Source organism: Micrasema longulum, unplaced genomic scaffold (genome assembly GCF_059751315.1).
Source record: "Micrasema longulum isolate JH-2025_06_02 unplaced genomic scaffold, ASM5975131v1 h1tg000978l, whole genome shotgun sequence".
Taxonomy (NCBI): domain Eukaryota; kingdom Metazoa; phylum Arthropoda; class Insecta; order Trichoptera; family Brachycentridae; genus Micrasema; species Micrasema longulum.
In genome coordinates this window covers 19706-40975 of record NW_028278168.1, presented here as the reverse complement: position 1 = coordinate 40975, position 21270 = coordinate 19706, and the positions used below count along the sequence as shown (strand labels likewise).

The 21270-nt window shown below is 37.8% G+C and overlaps 1 protein-coding gene across 1 annotated transcript in view; it reads right to left on the bottom strand.

Moving 5' to 3' along the window:
• Window positions 1-20512, bottom strand: part of mgl (low-density lipoprotein receptor-related protein megalin) — a 28112-nt gene extending 7600 nt beyond the window's left edge. The window contains exons 1-14 of the mRNA XM_088232378.1: window positions 20509-20512; window positions 15105-15410; window positions 12705-12959; window positions 12054-12230; window positions 11321-11547; window positions 10942-11211; window positions 9256-10861; window positions 8919-9178; window positions 8533-8836; window positions 8148-8438; window positions 6884-8065; window positions 6353-6803; window positions 280-6219; window positions 26-184 (exon numbers count right to left, since the gene is read on the bottom strand). Coding sequence (XP_088088504.1) covers window positions 26-184; window positions 280-6219; window positions 6353-6803; window positions 6884-8065; window positions 8148-8438; window positions 8533-8836; window positions 8919-9178; window positions 9256-10861; window positions 10942-11211; window positions 11321-11547; window positions 12054-12230; window positions 12705-12959; window positions 15105-15410; window positions 20509-20512 — 11432 coding nt within the window. The remainder of the gene's footprint in view (window positions 1-25; window positions 185-279; window positions 6220-6352; window positions 6804-6883; window positions 8066-8147; window positions 8439-8532; window positions 8837-8918; window positions 9179-9255; window positions 10862-10941; window positions 11212-11320; window positions 11548-12053; window positions 12231-12704; window positions 12960-15104; window positions 15411-20508) is intronic.
• Window positions 20513-21270: the final 758 nt, after the last annotated feature.

Below are 21270 nucleotides of genomic sequence, written 5' to 3'. Positions count from 1 at the left end.
ATATGCAAATGAAGAAATATGTTACCTCGGAACACATCTATGATTAGTACACTGGAATCTTCTAAGTGTGTCACAATTCAAATTAGCACAAAGAGTTGGAGATTCATCAGAATTATCACCACAGTCATCTGTTCCATCACACAAATCTGACTGAGATACGCACAAGTTGTTTTGACACTGGAATCTAAAAAAAAAGAAATTGTTAATAAAAAATAAGGACTTTTTCAAGGTGGAGTATAAAAATAATGTACAGTATTGAGAATATGGCTTTGTACAAACCGGCTTTCAGGGCAATATCTTCCACCAGGATAACGCGGTGGACAACCGACTTCGTCAGACAAATCTCTGCAATCTCTGTCTCCATCACAACGGAAGTATGCTGCTATGCAATGTCCTGATTTACATTGGAAGGTACCATTTTTACATTGGAAGCCTCCGCAGTCAATTTCATCACTATTATCGCCACAATCGTCTTCATGATCACATCTCCACCGTGAAGATACACACTTTCCATTGTTACAACTAAATTCAGACTCTGAACATTCTCTGTACTTTCCTTTGCACTGAGTATCAGCTTCATCACTTCCATCCCCGCAGTCATCTGCAAAGTCGCACATCCATTGTTTAGGTATACATCTATTGTTATTACATTGGAAGTCAGTCTCCGGACTGCATTTAGGACAGTTGGCAGCTAGTTCATCTGATGCATCGCGACAATCATCTTTTCCATCGCAGAACAACCATTTTGGTATACATCTATAGTTAGATTGTCCAGGGCACCTCTGCCATCCAGTAGTACAATTCTTTTGTCTGCACATGTATGCTGGTTCATCAGAATCATCACCACAGTCATTATCAAAGTCGCACATCCATAAGCGAGGAATACAGCGACCATTTTTACAGCTGAACTCTGTGTCAGGATCACAGGGTCTATTATGACACATTTGTGGATCTTCATCACTGCCATCTTTACAATCGGCATCTCCATCACACTTCCAACTGTCAAGAATACATCTTCCACTTGATTTACACTTGAATTCTAAAACTGGGCATTCGTGTTGGCATTGGAGTTCATCAGAATTATCTCCGCAATCATCTGTTCCATCACAAATGGTAGCCGAGGGAGTGCAGTTTGTGTTTTTACATTGGAAGGTACCGGCGCGGCAATGTCTCGCGGGGCAAGTATCTGGTTCATCAGACCCATCTTTACAGTCTTTCTCACCATCGCATTTCCAGAACCAAGGTATACATTTTTCATCACTTCCACCACATCTGTGTTGTCCAGTAGTGCAATTGGCAATGCATGTTTTCATATTTCGAGCTAGGTAGAACTGATTGGGACAAGCGCATTTATATGTAGTAGCACCTTCTTCTCCGTATCCTTCAATATTTAAATAACTAGATTCATGTGGAGGAGCGATGAGACATAAATGAGAACAGCCACCATTGTTGGTACCACACGGGTTAGGGTATGGCAATTGACGAAGTGGGTGGTTAATATGAATGTCATAAGGCCTATGAGTTGTATTTCGCAAAATTTGCAGATTTTTCCCCGTGTACTTATAAGCTTTGCTTATGGCTTTAAGATTCCAATCAGTCCAATAAAGATAATCGTCAAATACGGATAGAGCAAATACATGTGGAACACTCGGACCAGAAAGGACAATATGTCGGTGTCTTCCTTCGAGATCAGCAAATGCGATATAGTCTAAATGTGCATCTGCCCAATAAATTCGATCAGTAAAATAGTCGAGTGTTAAAGCATTTGGCCACGCAATGTCATCTTCCCAAGTCAAAATTCTAGTGAAGTTAGAACCATCCATACCTATTTTGGCAATATAAGCTTGAAGATGCCATGATGTGAAGTACAAGTAACCTGTTCCGGGATGGACAACGAGTGCTCTGGGGTCCGCAATTCCAGTCTTAAGAGATTTTCGTTTTGTGCCATCGAGTTCCGATACATCGAGATTTCTCGAATGCCTATCTAGCCAATACAGTTTTCGACCAATCCAATCAATAGCTATGCCTTCCAAACCATGTGAATCGTGTCGAATAACTGGTTCCTTTTCAGTATTATTCAGATAATCAGAACGATATATTGTTTTTGCGGTAACATCACAGAAATACATTTTGTGTTCTTGATTATCAAAGTCCAAAGCTACAACATTCATAAGATCTTGGTGCATCAAATTATATAATTTAGCATCAATGGACATGTTTCTCACATAATATTTATTTGTAAAAACTATCCATGGTTGGGTACCATCGATTCTTTTGCAAGTATGTTCATCAGCTTGTCTTTCATAATATTTATCATTACACTTACAGTAGTAACTTCCAGGTGTGTTTGAACAAAATTGGGAACAAACTCCCGGTGTTTCTAAGCATTCGTCGATATCTGCACACGCTTTTCCATCTGAGAGCAATTTATAGCCTTGATTACAATCGCAATAATAACTAGTCAAAGTATCAACACACTTATGTCCACATTGATGTATTTCCACCTTGGCACATTCATCAACATTGCAGTGAAGAGGTTCATCAGAATCATCAGTACAGTCAGATACCTTGTTACAAACAAATCGATAATCGATGCATTGCCCGTTTGTACATTGGAATTGTCCAGCAATACATGTCGAATTTTCTTTCTTACAATTAACTTCATCCGAACGATCTCCACAGTCATCTTCTCCATCACACCTGTACTGATTTCTTATGCATTTGAAATTCTGACAAGTGAATTCTTGCGTCGAGCAAGTCTTATATCTCGAGTTACATTGTTTTCCCTCATCTGATCCATCTCCGCAATCATTGTCATGATCACACAACCAGCCTTTGTTAATGCACCTACCATTAGTGCAGGTAAATTGATCTTCTTGACAAGGCTGTGGAGTAGCACAATGGTGTAAAGTAGCATTTTCATCAGCTCCATCTACACAATCTGGATCCCCATCGCACAACCATTTTTTAGGGATACATTGGGCTCTGCCCCAGGCTTTATTTTCTTCACAGGTGAATTCTGTTTCTGCATCACATTTCCGCTCATTGCACTGATGTCTATCATCTTCGTCACTATTGTCCAGGCAATCATTATCGCCATCACAAATGTAGATTCTAGGAATGCAGTTTCCATTATCACAAGTAAATAAGTCACCGAAACACGTTCTGCCTTCGGATCTGCAGTATTCTGGTGGTTCGTCGGAACCATCGCCGCAGTCATCATCTCCATCACAGTACCAAGTGGCGGGGATGCAGCGATGATTGGGACATCTAAAGCTATTCTGAGGGCACGTCCTTTGAGAACAGTGTAGTGGATCTTCATCTGAGTTGTCTCCACAGTCGTTATCTCCATCACACAACCAATATGGCTCAACACATATATTTGTTTTCTCGCATTTGTGATGATTTGGCGGACATGTAGTATTACGGGGACACCGTTCGTGAGTTTCGTCAGAAGTAATATCATCCTTACAGTCATTAACACCATTACAAACTTGACTCTGTGGTATACATCTATAATTAGCACACGTGAATTCACCATTAGTACACGGAGGATAAACACAGCCTTCTTCATCGGAACCATCTTTGCAATCATTCTCGTGATCACATTTCCACGACTTAAATATACAGCGACCATTTGCACATCTAAACTCATTAGGAGAACATGAATGGAAAGTACAGTATTTGGGATCTTCATCTGATTTATCTCCACAGTCATCATCTCCATCGCAAGCCCACATTCTGCTGATGCATTTTCCATTGGCACAATAGAATTTGCTTGCGTCACATGTAAGATTTCTAGAGACACACATCCTGCCTTCATTTACAAGTTTGGTGTTGTCATCACATCTACATTCTGCTGTATTATTAGGTCCAGGATGACAGCTCTGAGCACAACCTCCGTTATTCTGCATGCATGGATTTTTCATACAAAGTTGTCTGCTCGTACTGTAAATATGAATGTCTCTCGGCGAGTCTTCCAGACGTTTTACCATTTCGATCATATTTGCACCAGTATGTTTCTCTGCTCTGTACACTCCTCTAAGTTGTAAATCTGTCCAGTAAATATAATTTCTAAAAACAGTAATAGCGAATGGATAAATAGTTGCTGATATTAGGACTTCTCTATCTTTACCATCAAGAGTAGATCTTTCAATCTTTTCTCTGACAGCATCAGTCCAATAAAGCATACGGTCATCATAATCTATTGTTAAACCGCTAGGCTGCGATAAATCTTTATCGATGATAGCCCTTTTTAATGATCCTGCCATTGTTGTTTTGAATATTTTTCCAGAGGTGCCAAAACGGCCCCAATCAGTGAAGTAAAGAGTTCCATTACAAGGATCTAATACAATTGCTCTTGGTCTCTCCACGCGAGCAATCATGACAAGTTCCGTACCATCTAAGTTCATGGCATAAATAGAATTGTTTGAGCTATCTGTCCAGTAAACTTTTTTTTGTGTCCAATCATAAGCGATTCCTTCTGGATTAATACCCTTGTTAATAATATTTTTAATATTGTTTCCATCGGGAGCATTGGCAGGTGTCCACCCGATTCTTGCCCACGGTCTAATTTGAGTAAAGAACAATTTATTATCGGCATAATCAAAATCGATTCCAACGACATTTGTTAAATTAGCGACAGGATTAAATGGAACCCCGGTAGATTTGGGATCAAGGTTTATTCCTCTGATTTCTGTGCGAGTTGCAAATACAAGGAATTCATTGACCGTATCACATTTCTTAGGATCAGTTCCAGAAGGTCGACCAGTTGCACAATCACATTTAAGAGAAACACTACTCTGTGTATAATCTGGTGGGTAGCTGAAACAAAGTTGATCACAACCTCCATTTCCTAATTTTTTGCATGGGTTATTATCATCAGTAGGTTGGTTCGTCAGATCAAATATGACAATATCTCTTAATTTTTGAAGGTTTGTTCGGACTTTCTCTGGAAGGGTAGTATTACCAGGTAACTTAGATGCCTTATAAACTGTTTGGAGATTTCTATCTACCCAATACACATCACCCATGTGTACAGCAATACCCATCGGATTTGGTAGGTTTCTCCTTATGACTTGCCTGTTTCCGCCGCTGTATGATATCTTTTGAATCATATCAAGTTTTGAATCTACCCAATAAACATCGTGAGTTAACATATCAACTGTCAAATCTCTGGGGTTAGATATCCCCGAAGTTACGACGGGAGTCCAGTTTGACCCATCTAAGTAAGCTTTACCGATTCTCGGGTACTGGCCATAATCGATCCAATACAACAATCTCTTGAGTGGATTTACAGCCATCTCTCTAGGTGCATCAGTAGTGGTTTTAACGATGACCTTTCTGTTAGATCCATCGAGCCAACAGATTTCTACATAATTTTCATGTGGGAAAACATTGGTGAAATAGAGGTTTCCAGAAACCCAATCAATAGTCAAGCCTCTGATGCCGTTGCTACCAATTCCTTCTTTAATAATATGTTGTAATTCAGTGCCATTTGGTCGAACTCTAAATATTCCATTCCAATGTCCTCTATTGAATTCCACCCAATAAATCCAGTTTTCTATGAAATGTACATCTACGTGCAGAATATGATGGCCTTGTCCTGTAATAGGTAACATGGCTTCTGAGCTATCCTTCAAGCTGTAACCTCTAGTCATATCTAACTGAGATACTACAGCAAACGATTTATATGGCACACAATTGACATCATTCTCTTTCTTATAACCGATAGAACATACACAAACTCGTGTACCAGCATCACTTGGGATACATATGTGCTCACATCCACCATTATTTTGTAGACAAGGGTGGTTGATCATTTTTTGTTTTTGGAAGATTGTCATAAATTTTAACTCACTTTCATTATCAATAATATTTTTGATATTATCACCATTTGGCAAATCAGCCTTAATAATCTTTTCAAATGTAGGGTCTAGAATGTAAAGCCTGTAATCTAAAACGGCTAAAGATTTTGGATATCCAATGTCGTTTCCTTCTGTTAGTAGTGTTCTCCTGTTTAACCCTTCTGTTGTAATGACAATAACTTGCGCAGGGTAGTGTGTACTGAAGTAGATGAGCTTTTTTTCGATATCAATAGTAATTGCTTCTGGTCGATCAATATTATTCACCAAAACTATTGGTTTGGATCCATCCATATTGACTTTACCAATTTTAGCTGGTACCCCAAATCCGCCTTCATCAACCCAGTATAATTTCCTGGAAATAAAGGTAAAATATTTATCAATCAAAATTTCTTGAAGTGATATTCACATACAAAACTTTAATATAATGCAATAAAATATTACGCATTAAGTAAATCAACTCATACAAAATAAATAATCAAACATACCCGTCTGTTGGATCCAAACAAATTCCTTTAGGCCTGGCTACGGATGTAGTATTTCCATCATTTGCTAGAATAATGCTTCGGTGCTTAACTTTTCCATCTACTCTCACCACTTCTATATTACTGGCAATTCTGTTTCCAAGGTAGATATTCCTTCCTAACCAGTCAAATGCTAGTGTGGATGGAGCTCCAACTATACCAGTATCAGAGGTTAGGAATTCTGTTTTATTTCCTCCTCCATAAGGAGTTGAAAACAGTGTGCAGTTTTCATCATCTTCATTTTCTCCAGTTGTAGATTGTAGCCAGTAAAGTTGGTGAGCTTGTCTGTCATAGTCGAGCTGGGAACCTCCTTGTAGCCCTACTACTGGAGCTAAAAGTCCCGCTCTTCCATTTCCATCCAGCGAAATATCCACTATTTGAGATCCTCTCAACACCATTAGGTATGGTATTTCCTCTAAAAATAAAACACATTTTATTAAGGTAAGATCTTTTCTCATTGTAATTATAGAATAAATCACTTTAAAAAAAAATTACCTTCCGTACAGCGTCCATCACTCTGTAATCTGAACCCGGGCTTGCAGATACAAGTATAACCTGGATTGGGATTAGGACTTAGTAAGCACAGGTGTTGGCACACACTTTTAGTGCAAGGTGATGTATAAAGAGGCTGTAGAGATGGATGATGTACATGAATTGAGAGTGGCTGAGAAATCAAGTGGGATACCACTGTTTGATTATTTCCTTTAAACTTATGAGCAGATAAAACTCTGTTAAGCTGTCGGTCGGTCCAATACAATGTCTCCTCAAATAATGTTAAGGAGTGTGGATGTAAAAGATAGTGACTACTAGCCAAGACTTGTTGTCTGCCGGTTCCATTATAATAGCAGAAATCAATAAAATCTAATTTGGAGTCTGCAAAATACACTCTTTGTGTTGAGGTATCTAAGGTTAAACCATTAGGCCAGTATATTTTAGTGTTGATAATTACTCCTCTTTGAGTTCCATCCATTCCTACACGTTCGATTCTAGGGTTTTCACCCCAGTCAGTCCAGAACAGCCATCTTGCATCCGGAGCTGGATCTAAGCACATACCTCTGGGTTGCGTAATGTTTCCGTTTAATAGTGTTGTCCTTGCGGAACCATCTTCTTTAGCTACTTCAATTGTATTTAATTTGCTATCGAGCCAATATAGATTTCCTCCAATCCAATCGTATGCCAATCCTTCAACAAGGTCTAATCCTGTAGAAACAACTACCTGAGATTCGCTCCCTCTGTCTAAACGAGATATCTTTTTAAGCTTCATATCAGACCAGAAAATGGTTCCTGTGTGCATATTTGAAGCAGTTGCCACAACATTTACAACAATTATGGGTACTCTTTCAAGGCCTTGCTCCTTGAGATCAGCTACAAGAATCGAGTGCCTATTGGATATAATGAGGAAAGCTGATGAATGGTTAACGGCTTTGCACGAATGTTTATCAGCACCCAGTATATATCCATCTACGCAGCTGCACAAATATGATCCTTTTGTATTGGTACATGATTGCGAACAAAGCCCTGGAGGAATACATTCATTAATATCTTGGCAAGTGAAACCATCAGCTTGTAGTTCTTCTCCAGCAGGACATATGCACAAAGCGCCTGTTGGAGTTTGCTTGCAAGTATTGGAGCAAAGTCCACTCTGATGAGAACATTCACCTAGATCACAGCCTTCACCTGCAAATTATCAATTTATTTAAGTATTCCTATTACCAAAATATTACACAAGCAAATAAAATTATAAAAACACTAGGTTTACCTTCATCTGCCCCATTGGGGCAGTCGATTTTCCCGTCGCAGACTTGTGTAAGGTTGACACACCGGTTTGTAACATTAGGGCATTGCCATTGACCAATATCACACCTGAATGGAGGAGGCACGCAAGCGTGGATGTAACTTTCATCGGAATTGTCACCACAATCATCCTTCCCATCACAAATATATGCTTTGAAAACGCAGTTGGTGTTGTTACATTTGTAGAAATTGGGAGCACAATCAATTTGTCCACAAGACGACGGTTCATCAGAATGGTCATCACAATCCGGCGTACCTAATGGTAAGAATATATTGTTAGATCAATAGATAAGTTTTAAAATAGATATCAAAATCTTTAAATATGCTCAAGTAATGACATAAATTTTTACCATCACAATGCCAAGTTCTAGGTATACAAATTCCTGAAGATACACATTGGAATTGTTTTTCTGTATTACATTTGTCTGGAGCAATAGAGGGGCAGCCTAACTCATCACTCCCATCATTACAGTCAGGTATGCCATCACACTTGTAAGTTTCTTGTATGCACTGGCGTAAGTCTGCACATTTGAACTGAACGGGAAGACACGTGATTGGTGGACAATCCACTTCATCTTGTTTGTCAAAACAATCGTCATCACCATCGCAGACCCAAGATTGAGGAATGCAATGGCCAGTTCGAGGACATGTAAACTGAAAGATTGAATAATTTTAATAATACCTTCATATTTAAGGTCTTTAGGTAAACTATTGGAATAAAAAAAACATTACATACCTGGAAATAAGCACACGTTTTTTCGGCACAGAAATCTCCTTCATCCGAACCATCCCCGCAATCGTTTTCCGAGTCACATTTCCATGTGTTGGGTACACATCTGCCGTTCTCACATTGGAATTGTGATGCTCCGCAAGTTACATTGACACAGCCGGTCTCATCAGAGAAATCACCGCAATCATTTTCCGAGTCACATTTAAAATTCATCGGTATGCAACGAGATGATTTACACTGGAACTCATTTGAGCTGCATGTTGGTTCTGAAAATTTAACTTGCCTTTAGAAAAATTCTACAAGTTGCCAAAATTATTTAATTATACAGAATATTGAAACTTACTTTTACAATTTTGTTCCTCATCACTGTTATCTAAGCAATCGTCATCTCCATCACATACCCAACTTTTTGGAATGCATCTCTGATTATTGCAAGTGAAATCCCAGGAATTAGGGCATGGCTGTACAGGCGGTTCTGAATTAGGATCTGCTAAGCAGCGGAACCCATCATCAGCTAACTTCTCTCCATACGGACACCCACATCGCACTGTTAAACCTGTCGAGTCATTTGATGGTACGGCAAAACAAATTTTATCACAATTGCCATTGTTAATGGAACAAGGTTGCTGTCTTTCCACTCTTTGCACTTTTTCGCTATAAACTTTGACGCCGTACAGTCTGTTGGTTTGTGGTTCTCTAACCATAGTTTCTTCCTGTTCTCCAGTGAGTTTGTGTAATCTAATAATGGCATCTAATCGCCAATCAGTTATGTACATAAAATCTTTATGAATAACTATTGAAAACGGATGTCTTATTAAGCGAGAGTTAACTGTCTTGACATCTGTTCCATCCAAGTTTGCATGTTGAACATGATCTAACAGAGCGTCACACCAGTAAACTCTATCAGCTTCAAAGTCAATTGACAATCCATTAGGCCATCCTAGAGTTACGTTCTTAAAAACTATTAAACCAGAGCCATCGGAATTAGCTCTGCTTATGTTAGCGGGTCTGTCCCATTCGGAGAAAAATATAAAACCTTTGTTGGGATGAATAACAATAGCTCTCGGTCTTTTCAGGTTTTTCAAAAGAGTTCTTCTGTAAGTCACATTTCTAGTTGAAAGGACATTCAGTGTTCCTTTACGTGAGTCTATATAGTATAGATTTTTAGATACCCAATCTACAGCCAAACCTTCCACACCCTCGTTCTGAGAAGCCAAAACAATTTCGCGAGATGTTCCATTTCTGTGTACTCTGTAGATGACATCTTGTAAAACATCAGAATAATAAATGTGGCCATCTCTCGCATCAAAATCAAGCCCCACAAATCTTGCTCTTCGCGAAACGACAGGGAGAATAGCGTCACTGAAGCCTTCGATGACCGGGTACAGAACCTTTCCTTTGATAAATCTTTGCTGAGAATACATTAAAAATTCCGTCACTAAAGCGCAATTACGTAAATCAGACTCAAGTTTCCAGCCGATGTTACATGCACATCTGTACCCTAGACCTCCCCCTTGAATAGCGGTTACTATACACATCTGAGCACATCCACCATTGTTGTTTCCACACGGATTATTTGCATATTGCTGCTTTAGTCCATGAACAACTTTGATCGCCTTTGGATCTCGAATGTCTTTCATCTTATATATAGGTTGAATACTGTTAGCTCCTTCAAACTTATCTACAGACATGATACCTTGCTTAGTCCCATCCGACCAGAATATTCTATTTTCAAAGAGTGCCAGTCTGGACGGACTCGGTACTGGTTGTCCTCTTAAAACTAAAAATCTGTGTTGTCCTTCGTAGTCTACAGTTTCAATATAATCTAACAATGAATCACACCAAAATACTCGTTTGGCTATGATGTCGACAGTGATTCCAGATGCTTTGTAAGCGGCTTCTGAGACAATAGATTTGGCGTGAGTGCCATCCATGTTAGCTCTGAGAACCTGTAATAAAATATGAATCAAAATAAATTTGAAGTCTTTATTCTGTTTGGTTAAAGATATAGAATGAATGACATTTTTACCTGACTTCCATCAGCTACAAACATGTAGCCTAAAGTTGGATCGAGGGCCAGATCAGATGGATTTGTCAAATTTGAGCCAAGAACAATAGCGTGTCTCCTTCCATCTAATTCGAATACATCTATCTTCTGTCCAACAGCATCTGCCACATACAGTTTGTCCCCCACCCAATCTACAGCAAGCGCTACAGGAGACCAAGTTCCAGGGATGGTGATGTCATTGTCAGCATAGCTCGGGATACCAGTAGGCGAGTTGAGCGATTGTATATGGACCTGAAATATTTTAAAGAATTGAGCATTTTGTAAATTATGTTTGATACAGTTTTGATACGAGTTTTTAAAATAAAGCTTTTTATCAAATGAATATGTTTAATTTACTAACCTTTCTCGTTTTTGTATCTGACCAGAAGAGTAGGTTTTTCTTGAAGTGATAGTCCAGTCCAGCTCCGCCTGTCGAGTTGGCGATGAGTCTTACTGACCAGCCGTGAGTGTCCATAGATAGGATCGCCTTTTCATGAGCAAATAACAGCTGTGGTGCTGATTCTGGAGGAGCGATACACCGAGAGCCTCCTGTCAAGTTATATCCAGGAGCGCAAGAACACTTATACCCTTTAAATAAATAAATAAAAGAATGCAAATTAACTATACTCAAATCTTAAAATACAAATTTGCATCAAAAAAATTATTGGTAATGTGCTTTAGTTTGCTTGGGTATTTGGCAGCGCTTATGGGCTCTAATGGTTAAGACATTCGAGTTCCAGTTTTGTTCCTAGTACAAATAATATATTTAATCCTTTTTGGAGACTAGATGTCACGATTAACAACTATAATTAGGACTTATTGTTGTGGTGCATAAAATGATAGAAAAAAATGACAAAATATAGTTTTTTGATAAAATTTCTCATTTTCCTTAACCAATCTACATGTCAAAAACCTGTATGGGTTGGTACAAAAGATCATAATATAAGGAACAGCATTAGCAACATTTTTTTTTAATACATTACACTATTTTTTTAATACATTACACTATTTTGATTATACAATCAAGGTAACAAATGAAATTAATAAAACATCATGCACATAATACTAAAAATACAATATTTTTAAATTCTAACCTCCTTCTCTATTTGTACAGAGTTGATCACAGAAGCCCCACTCGGAGCACTCATCTCGGTCAGTGCAGGTTCTATTATCAGGACTAATGACTCCACCAGACGGACAGGAACAAGCTCCACCATTGAGGGAAGCAATACACTTGTATTCACAGCCAAGAGAAGGACATGACGAAGTTGCTGGAAGAGTTAACAATATTTTTGTATACTTGTTGATAAGTTTAGTCAGGATAAAATTGATAAGAACTACCTGATAATATAACAGCTAAATGGCATTATCATACTTTATTTGAATATATCATCTCAATAATATCTTGCTGTACTAAACAACTAGTGTTAGTTGGCAAATACTAACTTAAATGAACCCCTTTTCATGTATGGCACTTAAATGCCATGACGATATGCTGTGGGGAATAATATTGATATGAAAGTAGAAGGATTATTGTGTAACAAAAAGTACTGGATAGACTTTCATGTACCCTTCTCAAAAGGTTACTTTATCTTCATTAAAAATAGTCTAGAAAGAAAATAGTTTGAAAAAATCAAGTACATGTATCGGAATCTAATCTTGGTTCTAAAACAATAATGAAACGAACAAATAATTTCTTCAATCGTGATTAAGAAAATAGGATATTGATGTTGTTTATAACTTACAGCAAGCTGTTTCCTCATCCGCTCCATCTTCACAATCCTTCTTTCCATCGCAGAGTTGTACTTTGGAAATACAGCGGGGTGAGCCTGCCGGGCCTCCTTTGGGGCAGAGGAACTTATTGTCTGGACACGCTATGGCTGTGCAGTTGGCTTCGTCAGAGCCATCCGCACAATCGTGGTAACCATCGCAGTGGAATGTGGCGGGTATGCAGAGAGCATTCGCGCAACGGAACTGACCAATGTGACACGGCGGGAAATCTGGAAACAAAAATAACTTTACTTCGTACAACAAATTAATTGTCATGACGCGGAGACGACTCATTATGTTGAGACATATACTGCAAGAGCTTCGATTATCTTTACAAGACGTCAAGTTCTCATTGGCCTGGACGTTCACTGCTGACAGTTCATGTCTGAACTATGAGATGCAAGTCTGACTTGGGAGGACACAAAGACAACTGCTGGCAGCACACAGAGAATCCTGCAGTGCAATTCTGAACGCTCTTGTCGGGGGAGAGAAAGCGTTGCCCCTGCTAAAGCGCCCAGAATGCCAGCCCTAGAGGCTATTCGTAAACACAACATACTCCACATGAGGAGCGGAATGAGATGTACATTTCACAGAGTAGGTTAAATGATGACACTACCGGTAATTTCGGTGAATGTTGGGTAGCTCCTCGTGATGACAAAATTAAAATGAATAGTGGTACACCCGTCACAATAGATCTTCACAGGTCGCAGTGACGTCAGGAGCCTGCATAGCACTGACCCTCACCACTAAGAATAGGGTACAGTCTTGGCTTTCCAGACAATATTTCGAGCTTCACTATTTTACGCAAAACAAAATATTGAGCACGGCGTTTCTTTGAGATGTTGCACCCCCAATAGTGCACTGTCATGAGTTTAAATTTGGCTGCTTTGAATTATGGATGCAGTTTAATCACTTATTTTTTTTCTTGGAGAACACTCACATATCTCTATGGTTTTTTTGAGCGAGATAACAAACTTCAGTCTTCTTTAAAATAAATTGAGTCAAATATCGAGAAGAACATTCCAGTAATTATGATGCTACAGTGTTCTTCTCATATTTTAACAGGCAAATGAGTAAATACCACAAAAAAACTGGGCCATTAAAATGTTGGCATACATTAAGTTACAAGCGTTAATAAAATTTGAAAAGTTTGTTTTGCTCTGATGCAAAATGGCTATTCAGACTTTAGATATACGACTATTACTCGATTGATTTAAAAGAATAGGTACTGAAGTTTATGGTATTAAATTTTTTCAATTTATCTATTTAATACGGATATGTACATTACAAAAAATATAATCAAGGCATACATAACAACAAGAAAAATTAACAATACAATTTGAACATGAAAAAATGGTAAAATTAAAATACCCAGTAATTAGAGTAAAAGGAAGCTATCCTCTCTGAACTTTCAGTGACATGAAAGATGTCGACATCCGAAGCGATACGGTTAAGTAAAAACATTGCTCTTCCCATTGGCATTACCATTGGCTGCCTGGGCCGCGATTATGAACGGCCATCTTCATCGGTATATACTGAGATGGTATAAACTAATATCAATATTTATGTACAAAAGTGTGTATATTTGTATGAAAATTCAAAGTATCTTCGTCGGTAACCAGTAATTGAACTTGTTTAGAAAAAAAATTGTAAACACATTCTATTTTTCATACAGAAAACTTAATTTTACTTTGTAGATAAAACTTAAGATAAATTGTAACTTCCCATCTAAATTATTATTATTGAGAATAATATTCCGGCGCCCTCCAACATACCCGTCAGAACAGTTGTTCCAATACACGGTGCTGGATATGAGACAACTGTACCTAAAAGAAGCACTTACACATTTCTGGTCGAACAATAAGGAGAGGTCTCAGCAAAATGTCCGTACGAGGTTTTCCCAGAGCATGAATTATGTCATACCCAAAACCCGTACGAGGTGATTTCCAAAACTCATACTAATTCATGTTCAAGCGAGCATTTTTTGCTTGAATCGGGATTTATTGGAGTTTTTAATCGCTTTGAAGTGAGCACTTTTTAGTACAGAACCCTATTTTCAAATTTAAATGAGAAATATTTTAAATGTTAATGACGTAAGGACGCGGACTAATTGTTTGCGGTCATTCCATTGGCTTGTTTCGATCATATGCTGTCGATATGACAAGTAGGTAGAACATACCGAGGTAAGATACAGATAGTATACCGTCTCGATATATACAGATGAAGATAGCGTTCATAATCGAGGCACAAGCAGGAAGATAAAACAGCATAAGCCGCCGATGTATAAGCAGTCCAAGTTAGACTGACTACAGAGAGTGTGCGATGTGGCTAATGGACCAAAAAGTTTGGAGGCTTGTGAATATCGTTTGACTTACGGCATCCCGTCTCGTCGGAGTTGTCTCCGCAGTCGTTCTTGTGGTCGCACTTGTGCGTGGCGTCCACGCAGCGCTGGCCGCCCTCGCAGCGGAACTGGTCCAGGCGGCACGCCGCGCCCGGGCAGCCGTCCTCGTCGCGCCCGCTGCGGCAGTCCACGTAGCCGTCGCAGCGCTTCTCGCGCGGCACGCACGCGCCCGCCGCCGCGCCCGCCACCGCGCCCGCCGCCGCGCCCGCCGCGCCCGCCGCCGCGCCCGGCGCCGCGTCCGCGCCGCAGTGGAAGTCCTCCGGCTGGCATTTGCGGTACGCTGAAAAAAAACAAACGGAATTAAAAATGAGGCGTGAATTTTTTATTTCACGTGCCTGAGTGGGCTAACGTATTTTGTTAAAAAATGGTTTATTTGAAACACTGAGGTATAATTAAATAGAGATGATGTTTCATAGAACGATTTTTATTAAATTGAACGTAGTTATACAGAAAGCAACCAGCCATAGAAAAGTGAAACTAAGATAAAAGCACATTTGTGAAAATAGTAAATAGTCAAATCTACACAAGAGTTGGAATGTTTTTGACTGAAATGAGAAAACAATGAATACATTAGTTTTTTTCAAAATATTATAAACAATAATCTAATTACGTTTTTACCAGTTTTAATATTTTTTTAAGTACCGTATGATTTTTCTAGTGCTGTGGGTGTTTTCTGCAATTTGAGAAATACCATTTTTGTGATCGACACTATTTTCAAAAAGTGTTTATTACAGTTTTTTTTGTATGAAAGCGGTTTGGCTGTTTTTAGCAGAACATATAATTGACCTTACTGCACCCGATAACACTAATATCTCATTTTTTCAAAATTGTAAAATGGCTACTTTCTACATAACTACATTCAATTATGTTCCGAAGTGAGCATTGTCGCGTGAATATTGCCGTGCAAAACGCGTAGTGGAGTAAAAAAGACTGACTGTCCAATGTCCATGTCAGTTTCCTGTGAATTCAAGCTGTACGTCGCGCCTTTTTACGCTGCTTCACGTTTACTCATTACAAGTTAGGTTCTGAGGTTGAATGGAACACAAGACGGGTTTAGTACTGCATCAGGGACTCGATTATGATGGGAAGATAAGGACGTCATACCTTCACCATGACGCTATAGTTAAAGATAAATTCTATCGAGCGATTAGGGAGATACACTACCGATCCCCCACCTTCAAGTTTTGGGTAGGTAAATCGATATGAAACAAGGGGAAGCGTACGTCACGGTACACATATCTACGCATTAAAATGACATAGTTTCAATATGACGTCATCGTTGAAGATAAAATTCTCCCGACCGATTACAAAGATACACTACCAATCCCCCCACCATCAAGTTTTGATGTAAGTACATCGGTTTGTACCGACGGGTCTAGAGCCCTCGATACATTTATCTACGCATTAAAAGTGTTAAAACATTTGTTTCAACGAGCAATTTTTTCGAGACGAATGTACCGCGCTCACTTCGGTTTACGAGACATTAGTCAAGCACCAAGAAGTCTATTCGGAAATGGATCAAAATGTTCGAGACAACCGGCTGAACAGTAAGAATAATGAATGAAGTCCGCCCGAAGTCAGCGAGGATACCAAAAGTTATTCAGCGTGTTAGTGAATCAGTAAGGGAAATCCACAACAATCGACTCGAAGAAGCCAAGCCTTAAACAATAAGAGGACCACTTTACGAAGAATTTTCCGCCACGATTGGCATCTAAAAGCCTATAAAATTCAGCTGACGCAAGAGTTGAAGCCGAATGGTACCGACCGTCGACCGTTTGAAGGAGATGTTCCCCGGGAAACTCATTTCACGAGGAGGAGACATTGAGTGGCCCCCACGGAGCCCGGATCTCAGCCCGTGTGATATTTTTTTGTGGGGATACTTAAAATCAGGAACATTTAAATTTGTAAGTGACAATTATTGATGGAAGTTTATCTACCATATACCAGTCTCGAAGATGTCGCGAGAGCGATGAAACCGGTCACTGGATATTCCAAATTTGTGGATAAAAGTCTCACTCGTCTTTTATTTCTATAATAAATTAAAATCAAGAGTCTATGAAGACAATCCAATAACAATAAATCAGTTAAAACAAAACATTGTACGGGAAATTAACGCCATCCCGCAGGCAACTTGTCAACGTGTTTTTGAGAATTTGCGAATCCGTTTTAAACAATGTCTACAAGCTGGTGAAACTCACTTGGAGAGTTTAATTTTAAAAACTAAGATATCCTTAAAATTTCCAATTTTTGTAGTTTCTGAAAATATAAATAAAACATTTCTAAATTCTACATTTAAAAAAAAAATGAAACCAGGTATACAGTTGAGGCCCGCCCTGTATTAGTTAAAGCGTCAATTGCTTACATTATTTACATTTTAATTTATTCAATCGCATCTTCCAAATATTCATTTGTATATTACTATAGAAAAATTCATTTATTAGAGACACTTTAAACACTCTAGAAAAAAAAACTATTTATTTCTTGAATTTTTTGTGAAGCTTATTATAAATTTTGACTGCCATGCATATGGGCCCTCTTTGTATAAATGATTGTTTCGTTAATGGAATTTTCCATTTACTTTCATTCCTGGTGTTATGAAAGTGGCTCTCTTCTTGTGTACTAAAATATTCAGGTTTTGATTTAACAATAAGACCAGGTTCCATTATATAAATACCCATCACTGTTAATAAATTGAATCTAATAAAAATTGGCCCACATGTTGCCACATGATTTATTTAAATAATTCAACAAGAAAATACAATGGTACAAAATACACATTAAAAAATATATTTGTATGATTGAAGCCACTTCACTGGCCCATATACACGTTCCGGAGTGTCAAATGCATTATTTTTAATGGAGATGAATTTTCCCTACTCTGTACGTTAATTATGTAGGTGAAACACACAAAAAATTGTAATGTCAATATTCTTCAGTTAACTATCTATTTTCCATCTACCAACTGTTTGCACTAACTAAGCCAGAATGTTCACATGATCGCTTATCTCGTAACTACAATATATGTTTAATACCATAGATATAACATTTAATTGTAGTAAACCTACATTTAAAACGAAAATTCTCGAACAATTATTATTTTTTAATTCTGTTTCTCTATGATTTGTTTTTAAATTCCAACTTCTTATCAATTCCCTCATGTCAATCATACTCTTATTGACTCGGATATCTCTTATAAGAGAATGCATTTGATGTGACTAATGACTTTTGTTACATATTTCGACATTTTTGAGAAGTTTCAACCGTTTTGAAGTAATTAGTTTAAAAAAATTACTCCTGGGGATCAGTTTTGCGTAGTTCTGTCACCCGTTTGGTTGCGTAAAATTACTACTCTTTCATAAACCTTAATCATAGAATTAAGAATAGTCCAGAAGGAGCGTAGAATCATATTCAAATACATCGTACTGTGTCCAATAATTCCCCCACTATGCTCCACTTTCGCCTCGCGCATTCGTGATATCGCCGCGTAATGTTATAACAAAATAATTATAACACAAATATAAGGTAAAAAAAAGCAATAATTAAGATAATGTCGGTCAAATGTCCACCACAGAGTTGTTTAATCCGAGGTCCAATTTTCATTAGTTCTCTCATTAGATGAGCAAAGTAGGGTAAACAAATTTACTACTCTGGCAACACTAACGAAATGTTCATTTTTTTTCTTCGACTATCTGACAGATGGAAAAATAATTCAATTTTAAAGTAATTCATTTACTACGTACACATTCATTTGCTACGTACCATGCAATGTGATTCTATCCTGTTTCTTTAAGATCCTAGCAGTATTTCTACACTTTAAAAGGACACAACACGTCATAGTAACACAATTCAAATCAGGAGTTGCGCACTGAGCGACGTCTACAAAGAAACTAATGGGTCAAAACGTAAACCTACTCATTTATGAGTAGTTTAGTCGCCTTCTGTTTGATGTGCGTATGCGGTTTCTTGACCACAAATTATTACTTTTAATGACTTCTTTTTGTCCTTATTTGACTCGTTTTAGCATCAATTCCACGAGACTTTGGGCTGTAGAATATAGGAACCAATATAGGGCCCACAAAACGCTTTTCTTCCGCTATAGAATGAATGACCAGAATCTTATACGGATTGCGAAGGTTAAAGATCTAGGCATCACTTTTGTGAGTTCCCTGACATTTCATGATCAGATCGAAACAGTTTGTAGTAGTTCATTGAAGATGTTAGGATTCGTCTTGCGCACTGCTAGGGTTTTTGGTAGTACACGAGTACTGAGAATTCTTTATAACTCGTTGGTGCGAAGTAGACTCGAGAGTGGCTCGATGATGTACTCTCTTATGGTGGAGAGGGTTCAGAAGAAATTTCTTCGGTTTCTCTACATGAGGGAGTGCGGATATTATCCATGGCTTTATCCCACTGAGTTCCTCCAGGGTATGCTTGGTTACAGCAGTTTGAAGACTAGAAGGATTGTGTATTTAACAACGCACTTCTTTCGATTGTTGCGCGGTATTATTGACAACCCTGAAATTATGCGGAGCATTAGCTTTTATGTTCCTGATAATTACCTTAGACAGCGTCAGCATAGACTGTTTCACATTCCAATATACAGGACTAACTTGCCAATGATTATGCCTGTTGGAAGAGCTATCTCTATGTTGAACAATATCACTTTGGATATTGACATTTTTCACGTCTCTGAGGGAGTTTTTCGTTACAAGATTCTCTTACTTTTTTAACATATTATTCTTTGGATATTATGTATACTAATGTGTTTTTTTTATATATTCCTAATTATTTTAATTATTTCAATATGTATGAATTAATATATTCCGTTTTGTAATGTACATATATATGAATGAATAAATAAATAAATTGAAATTGAAATAATACGTATCAGTAGGATAGGTTCTACTATTTTCAATACGCTTTTCCACCCCGATCGCGCCGTACCTAATTCAATGTATTTGCGAAAGTCTACGAGACATAGCGCCGTACCTATATTTCTTTCTCACGTGGCGAGGGTGATAAATCGGCTTGGGTTAAAACATCTGACCACGGTCGACGCAGGATTCAGGCGTTCCCTATAAAAGGTCGGATAAAAATAAATCTTTTATGAAACCCATTGAGCCTAAGTCACCTAGACCCGTCGAGCGTTATTTTTTTATTTGCTAACCGATTGGAAAATCTTTCTTCCGCACAATGGATCATTAAGCACACAAAGTATACTGTTACTCTGTACCAGGAAGTAACCGGTGCTCGTGGGATATGCGTGTGTAACATACTGTAAATATATGGAAATATTTTAATCAGGAGGACGATTTTAGAGGCGAAAAAATGTTCTCTACAACATACTCGTATGATAATAAATTATGCTCACTTCTTACCCATTTCAAAAGAATACATTATTAGAAATACATTTAATAAAAAAAGAAAAAGAAAAGTGGAACGAAGTGTGTATAAAGGCTAGATTTATTGATGGCTTTAATACTTTGAATCTTTTAAACTTATTATCTATGTTTTATTTCGATTATTTATTGACAATTCTGGATGGAATTCCATTGTAATGATGTAATAACTTATATTTACATATAAGCTATTAATTTTAAAATACTTGGTACACTTCCACTTATATATTTGACCAATTAGCGCTTTCACCCTCTTAAATGAATTAAAACATAATTTTGACTAATCAAAAAACATAACAATTTTACATGTAGTTTTAATTTTACATAAAGGTCAAAAGTTAGATACATAGATTAGAAATTTTAGAAATAAATAGTATACAAAAAAATAGCGATAGAATTGTAATAAATCAGCAGATAGAATTCAAAAACTCACTCTTATTGGCCCCCTTAGCTGGACCCTGTGCATTGTAATAAAACAATAAATGTTTTTCATATAATAGTATCTTCTCTTAAAGTACACCGCCAACACATGTTTCAATAATTTGTCTCACTCTGATCCATTGGAATATTGTGTATTGTATCTTTTTCATCTTATTTTTAAATGTATCTACACAACAGATAATATTTAGTTTTATATAAATTATCCTTACACTGTATAACATTCACCAGTCTGAAGATGCCCATTAGAGGGTGACAGCGCTAATTGGTCTAATAAATAAGTGGAAGTGTACCAAGTATTTT